The following is a 7,968-nucleotide window of genomic DNA, read 5'->3' on the forward strand; positions in this document are numbered from 1 at the left end:
TATTTTCAGGGGACCTAGAGAAGGTGTCCGCCTCCAATATAGGCCTCAGGTGCTGGGGGAAATCCTGGTTTGTGTTCATAGTATGGAGGACACTATAAAATTTGAAGTGGCCCTTTGAGTGAAAAAGGTTCCTCGACTTTTGTCTGTAGTGTAGACGCTAGGCTACATTTATCATTTCCAGAAGTGCTGTTGTGAAATTTCAATGTAGTAAGTTAGGCTACTGTGAAATTTGACTTTGAATTTTGGCCTGTTTTGTGCTGTGTCTATCCCACCAATTCCAACCTCCAAAAATGAAGTCATATCAGAGACTTTTTGTGGTCATATCACATCAATGCAGTGACGAAAAGGTTCCGTGGGGCGGCGCTGTTCAAGCGGTAAAAAACACACACAGTAAATCGTTGTCTGTCAAGTCAACGGTCTCCTGAACTTGGGTAACCACCAGGCACCAGCCCACACAGACAGACGCGCGCCGCTATTGTTTAATGCGCATGCTGTCAACTGTAAGTCATGCAACGTTGAATGGGTTCATTTTAGTCGGTTGAAATACTATCTGCCTGTCGTTTTTATAACGCTTTTCAGGAGCCACGGGCCCGGCAGATGTCTGGGGTCTGGGATAGTCTCCAAACGGAATACGCACTGCCACAACACCACAGAGCAAGACTACAATTCCAACCACGCAAGGCAGCAGCAGGTGCTGGGTATCACCTGAAAAGATCACTACAAATCGGATCGGCACCAGGAGCAATCGCCGCGCAAGGGCTTAACGGATGATAAACACAGAGAAGGCACGCGCAGGGTAGGCTAATAGTGTTCGCCGTAGTGTCTGTTTACTTTGTCGGGACATGAAAAAATGCCGTCGTCGTACCACAGTGACAAGGGGGACACGACAACGTTGACGTTAATTGTGCCCCCGATACCCGCGCGACGAACGTCTTCTCCTAATTGTAAGGAAACTTACGTGCCAAACCGGAGTTCACGATTTGCACCTGAGAAGAAAGTAACGTGCGTAATAGTCGGGGACGCAGCAGTTGGCAAAACAAGCCTCATCGTCAGTTACACGACCAACGGTTATCCCTCAGAGTATGTTCCTACCGCTTTCGACAATTTTGCAGGTAGGCTTTGCCTTTTGTTTTGGTTTTGTTGTGTCAAGTTCAGAACTCTTTATTAGTCTACCTGTGCAGAAGAGGTTTCGCAGGATTAAGACATCTTGGATTCCAAGGAGGAGCAGTGTGAACAACAGGTTGTCATGGCTTTCCCTCCATGGCCGCAGTGAGATGTGTTATAGGCTATTAGGCTATATTTATGTAATTACTTTTATGAAACCATTCCAGAACTGTTTTGATAGTCTAACTGTAAAGCTGCAACAGTGTTTGTTTTGTGACGCTCGCACCCACGCTGTCTCTATTTTAATAACATCTCTATTTTATATAACCCATATATATTTTCCAACTTCTTGATCTCGTGTCTGTATGTATGTCGTCTACTTTTGCACAAGTTGTGTGCTGCAACACATGAATTTCCAAACTGTGGGATAGTAAAGGGTACTGACTTACTTACTGTTCCAGCATTAATGACAGAGGATGCAGAGCCAGTGTGACTCTAAATAAAGTGACAAAACACATGCATGCATTTTAATAGTTTTCAAGGTTTTACTGCAGTCAAATTTTAAGAAAAAAAAATCCAAGATAGCCTCAGTGCTCACCAGTCTGTGGAATCAATCACTGTTATTGAAAAACAAACAAACAAACAAAAACAATAAAAAAAACCAAAATCAAATCATATTCAAAATAAAATAAACAGCTGACCAAAGTGCTGTACAAACAGTTACAACTTTACAGTTACAGTTACAGTAACAGTTCCAACAACAACAACAACAACAAAAACATGACATTACACGGCAACACAGTGATCAACACTAGGCCTACTGTAATTCTTTACTCACGCATCAGAGCTTTGTTATTGACCCCCTAGCTAATAAGAACTAAACAAAATGGTAATGCAGTAAACTCACAACTATGGGTAGGCTATATACACACAACTACACAATTTGCTGCACCTTTCTTATGATAGGATAGTGAATATTTGACAGGGGAGTGGTAGGGAGAGAGTTGGGGTATAGGACTGGGAAATCACTCGAACTCCAACCCGGACTCGAACCTGGGTCCCCAAGTAGGGTCATATGGAATGGGTGCTCTACCATGCGTGTACCACAGCACCACCCCTGGCCATGCCATGTTTTAAGAACGGAAGGGAAGCTTAGTCTTGAACCTATAAATAAATGTTCACCACCCATACAACCAGATTTGTTATAATTGTGTCAGATAATTTGCTGACCATTCTCTTCTCTCCTCTCCTCTCCTCTCCTCTCCTCTCCTCTTCACCTCTCCTCTCTTCTTTCCTCTCCTCTCCTCTTCTCTTCTCTTCTCTTCTCTCCTCTCCTCTCCTCTCCTCTTCTCTCCTCTTCTCTTCTCTTCTCTTCTCTCCTCTCCTCTCCTCTCCTCTTCTCTTCTCTTCTCTTCTCTTCTCTTCTCTTCTCTCCTCTTCTCTTCTCTTCTCTTCTCTTCTCTCATCTTCTCTCCTCTTCTCTTCTCTTCTCTTCTCTTCTCTTCTCTTCTCTTCTCTCCTCTTCTCTTCTCTTCTCTTCTCTTCTCTTCTCTTCTCTTCTCTTCTCTTCTCTCCTCTCCTCTCCTCTCCTCTTCTCTTCTCTTCTCTCCTCTCCTCTTCTCTCCTCTAGCCCTTGTAGTGGTGGATGGGGAGCCAGTGAGGCTACAGCTGTGTGACATATCGGGCGAGGTAGGTACTGATGGGGATCCCAATATTGATAGAACTTATTGATCGACTGAACAATTGACTTGCTGATTGATTGAATTGCACAATTGTGCTTTGGTGCTGATCTTTACTACAATATTGATTTAATTTATTGATTGATTAATGTGCAATTATGTTCACATTAGCTTACTATTGGAATGCTGTAGTAGCAGTCATAGAACTAAGACTTTGTCACTATTACCGCGTTTATTTTTCACTGAAGCTTTGTTATACTTTTCTCTACTGTTATGTATTTGTTTTGATTGTAAAGTGTCCTTGAGTATTTTGAAAGGCGCTCAAAAATAAAATGTATTATATTATTATTATTATTTTTTTTTAATAAGAATTCTTCTCATGAAGCGACACGTGTGGCCTTCTTATCACTTATTGCTTATATTTTTTTTAATTGCAGAGGCTGTCCCCCAGTGGAGAGCATAATGTAAGTCTGACTTCACTTTATTTTATCATTAGAGAAACTCAGTTACAGTATCTATCTAATCTAATGATGAAGAAATTGTTAATAAGTAAATACAAGACATTAAGGTGTAGACTGTTGGGCTTTGACCTCAATATGGACACGCAGTGGCAGGTGCCGCCAGAAATGCTGGGCCCCATGAAAGATTCGAATTTGTGGCCTCCCTTAAGGGCCCCTGTCAGTGCTGTCAGTGCTTGGGCCCTTAGAATCTGTAACACCTCCCCTCCCCTAGTAGCACCCATGCTTGGTGGTCATTTGGTACCCTTGGGGTCTTGCAGGTACACTTACTGTGTGTGAGCCATTAGGAGGGACCCCCCCATGATAGGCTGGCCCTTGTGTGTGGCACCCCAGTCATGGGTGAAGCATTTGGGGCACCCTCGGATGTCTGAGGGAAGTGTGGTGGGAGGGACGTATGAGGAATACCCTGAAATTGTAAAGGGGAAGGTAGTTTGGTTGTATGATCATCGTTACACCATTACTTCTATCTCCCCTCAAACTGTCCTATCAAATAGGCTAAAGACAAGAAAAGCCTAAAAAACATAAATAACCTAGAAATGCACTCAGAGAGCGCAGACCTCCGCCAAAGAAGCTGCTTGAAAGAACATTTGACCATGTTACACTATTTTTTTTTAAGTCTTTCTGCTTTGTTTTTGTGGAGTTTTTTTTGCCCTATCCCGCAATGGTGAAGAATCTTTAAAAAATTCCTGGATCCGGATCGCATTCCAGATCACCACCTCCTTTTTTCATTTTCAGCAACTCCACATAGTTTCATCCAAATCCGTTCATAACTTTTCGAGTTATCCTGCTGACAGACAAACAAACAAACAGACAGACAGACAGACAGACAGAAAAAACAACGTAACCGAAAACATAACCTCCTTGGCGGAGGTAAGCAAGGCCAGCAAAAAACATAGGCTCGGACCAGATGGGAACGCAACGAGGGCTGTACTGTAACAGAGTCTGAAAGTTATTGCGACTATACAGCATGTTTTCTGTGAAAACATGACCTTCTTGTCGGAGGTAATAATAAGGTGACACCAGTGGTGTAGTCTACTTTTTTATGGTGGTTATACTGTATATTTGAGATTTTTTTGAAGTGGGTATACTGTATATATTTGTGCTATTCAAAACAATGGATCAATCCATTTTAAGTGGGTATACTGAAATCCCTGAAATTTAGAAGTGGGTATACTCCGTATACCCGCGTTCTACGTAGACTACACCACTGGGTGACACATTTCATGGTTGCGCTCCCCGCCCCGTGCGTGCAGGAGGAGTTTGCCAAGCTGCGCTCGCTGTGCTACGGCGGTGCGGACGTCTTCCTGCTGTGCTACAGCGTGGTGCAGCCCTCCTCCCTCCGCAGCGTGGTCGCCAAGTGGGGCCCCGAGATCCGACGCCACCGGCCCCACGCCCCCATCCTGCTGGTGGGCACACAGGCAGACCTGCGCCAGGACGTACAGGTATACACACACACACACACACACAGGCAGACCTCCGCCTGGACGTCCAGGTATGCACACACACACACACACACACACACACACACACACACACACACACACACACACACACACACACACACACACACACACACACACACACACACAGGCAGACCTCCGCCTGGACGTCCAGGTATGCACACACACACACACATGCTGTTGAAATTTCAGTTGGGTTGGTTGGTTGACAAGACCAACTTACTAGCCACTGTGGCCCATTAGTGAGTGTGTGTTTGGCTACCGATATTAACATCTATTAGCCATTTTGGCTGGTGATGAACAAAGTTAAGATGAAGGAGAGGATTGTGCACATCCAAAGGTGCAGGACGAAGGACAACTGTAGTTTTCAAAGTGAGAAGTCCGCGCACACTTAAAATCCTTTTTGTCTTTTATTATTTCATGGCTGGATTACGTTTCGACTTCAACCATCTTCATCAGATTCTCAATATGAAGTCGAAACGTAATCCAGCCATGAAATAATAAAAGACAAAAATTGATGAACAAAGTGAATTCGTGGCCCTAATGTATTGTATGGTTTCGTATTGTACGTTAGGTCCTGATCCAGCTGGCGCAGCAGGGGCCAGAGGAACACCCGGTCTCCGCGGAGGAAGCCAGCGCCTGCGGCCAGCAGATCAATGCTGTGGCCGTCACCGAGTGCTCCGCGCTCACCCAGAAGAACGTGAAGGAGGTGTTCGACGCGGCCATCGTGGCTAGCATGGAGGAGCAGGAGGGAGGCGGTGGAGCAGGAGGAGGAGGAGGAGGAGGAGGAGGAGGAGGACAGCTGGACCAGAGGCACTACCTGAGGAGCACCCACAACAAGATCCGCAAGCTCTCCGAGTCCTGGTGGAAGAAGTTTAGCTGCATATCCGAGACCATGACACCGTGACAAAACGTGGCAAAACTTTCTCTTGTGAGAAAAACACGCTGCTGTATTTAATTTTAAAAAATGTAATATTAAGTAATGATCAACAACACAACTATGGTAGCACGATAGTTATAAACCACACAACACACCTTTTCCTGCATTTTTTTGGTGCAAAATTGCACTGTTTTCATATACAAAATTCCAAATTATAGTGTCACACAGTGTTGTGCTGCTACTGTATACTGTGAATGCAGTATTACTGTGACCCAAGAGCACTGTATATCCTGCAAAAAAGCTACATTATGCAGTAATTTGATATGGACACAAAAATGCTGCTACCAGAAACACAAGGGATGTGCTGTGTTGTCCAGTGGGAATGTATCTCTGTCTTCATTATTGTGGGTTGGAATTGTTGGTAGTTTGTGAAGTAGGGGGGAGATATGGTGAATTCAGGTAAATTGGGCCATGTTTTTGCATATAAGCGAATGGCCCCAAAGTGGCCCAATTTACCTGAATTCACCTACTTATGTTGTTGTAAGATACTTATTATAAGGTACTTGATGAACTCACTGTGTGCCCACTGCTATACCCCAACACAACACCTCACATCTTTATTACTGAAATATAATATACAAGATTATGCCGTTTTACAAAAACAAATAGAGTTTTTATACCAGTAGTGGAATTAACTAAAGATTGTGTGGAAAAGTTGAATGATATTATAAATATAGCCTTCAAGAGATTTTAAGAAAAAGTTTGTTTAAAGTATTTGTATTTTTTACACTGAACTATGTAATGCTATTTTTATATTTATATAGTGAGTGACCTTACATCACATAGACAGTGCAGCTGGTATAGCCAGTGAAACAATGAGCTGTTGGAGAGCAATTTTGGTTTGTATTCTTTTTTTAAAGTATTTATTAATATATATTATTGCTAATTTACTTTAAATGTATGAATGTATTTATATCATGTACTAATCTGTGTCTTTATTCATATCAGTCGCAATTCTTTTGTGCTGGGTCACAAAATACAATTAAAAAAACCCTAAAAATGGAGTTTGCGGAATGAGAACCTTTTTGAAATTGCATCACACACACACACACACACACACACACACACACACACACACACACACACACACACACACACACACACACACACGCACACACACACGCACACACACACACAGCCCTGCGAAACCAAAAGGCAAAGATTATCCCAGTGACTTGAGGTACTTGAGGTGCAGTATTGAGGTCACGAAGCGACCAGAGCCATCCATGACTGCCTGGTAAGATCTTTGCCAGCTGCCAGGAAGACGGGAACTCCTGCCATGGAGTTAAGTGCATTAGCAGGGGCGGATCTAGCCATTTGGGGGCCTTAGGCCAAGTATAAACATGGGGCCCTTAAGAGTCAGTCTTTAAACATGTACACAAATAAGTGCAGAGAAGCTGACAGGGGTGGGGGACAACAAGGTCAATTGTTCCAGGCCCAGAGACAAAGGGGACCCAAAATTGAATTCTCATTACATTTTATGTATTTGGTGTTTATATCAACTGGTGAGACAGTGGGGGCCCCTACGGAAGGCAGATTTGGTCGGGCCCTAGGCAATTTCATAGGTTTGCCTAATATAAAGTCCGCCTCTGTGTATTATCAGAGAGGAGAGGGTTCTCATTACATTGTATGTATTTGGTGGGGGGCTTCCAAATGGCTTTATCCTGGGTCCAGCCAAAGCTGTCAGCGGCCATGATAAAGGTCATCATTTGTCATCTCGATAGCTTCGATTTCTTTACTCAGGCCTACTTTTTATGTGTTTATATCCACTGATGAGACAGTGGGAGCCTCAGATTTGGTTGGGGCCCTAGGCAATTTCCTAGGTTTGCCTAATGGTAAGTCCGACTCTGTGTATTAGTCGAGAGGAGAGGAGAGGGGGTTGCCAGGGCTGGCTGCTGCTGCTTATCCAGCATAATAGGACAAGACAGGACCACCTGTACCAGATTAAGTCAGCAATATGCTCCTCTGTGGCTGTGCATTTGGATGCCACTGGAGCCTGCAGCAGGTTTGCACAGTCACTGAGTAAGAGAAATGTTGATGTGTAAAATGTCACAGTAACGTTTGACAACAGTAAGGTGATCTCTAATTCGTTGAGGGCGAACACCTTTGTTGACACCTCAGCAATATGTGCCATACATTTATACTAGAGTTGTTGGGGCTCTGAGTCTGTTTGTCAACTGCTTGTGATCATTTAAAGATGCACTGTGTAAGATTTGTAGTTGTTTATTTCCAGAAGTCATGCTGTCCATTCAGAAATGTTACCTTTT

The 7,968-nt window shown here is 43.7% G+C and overlaps 1 protein-coding gene across 1 annotated transcript; it reads left to right on the forward strand.

Annotated features, from left to right (window-relative positions):
* The first annotated feature begins 850 nt into the window (after nt 1–850).
* Nucleotides 851–6,664, forward strand: LOC134457326 (rho-related GTP-binding protein RhoU-like). The gene is made up of 5 exons (XM_063209290.1): nt 851–1,112; nt 2,735–2,793; nt 3,221–3,247; nt 4,555–4,743; nt 5,336–6,664. Exons 1-5 carry the CDS (start codon nt 851–853, stop codon nt 5,666–5,668), a joined length of 870 nt encoding a protein of 289 aa, XP_063065360.1. The 3' UTR covers nt 5,669–6,664.
* The last annotated feature ends 1,304 nt before the right edge of the window (nt 6,665–7,968 follow it).

Source organism: Engraulis encrasicolus, chromosome 1 (genome assembly GCF_034702125.1).
Source record: "Engraulis encrasicolus isolate BLACKSEA-1 chromosome 1, IST_EnEncr_1.0, whole genome shotgun sequence".
Lineage (NCBI taxonomy): Eukaryota > Metazoa > Chordata > Actinopteri > Clupeiformes > Engraulidae > Engraulis > Engraulis encrasicolus.

Bases quoted from the DNA above. Each gene is read 5' to 3' on its own strand.
- LOC134457326 (XM_063209290.1), top strand. From the start codon at position 851: ATGCCGTCGTCGTACCACAGTGACAAGGGGGACACGACAACGTTGACG. The intron at 1,113-2,734 runs GTAGGCTTTGCC...TCTCTCCTCTAG, and splicing joins CGCTTTCGACAATTTTGCAG to CCCTTGTAGTGGTGGATGGG. The intron at 2,794-3,220 runs GTAGGTACTGAT...TTTTAATTGCAG, and splicing joins TGTGTGACATATCGGGCGAG to AGGCTGTCCCCCAGTGGAGA.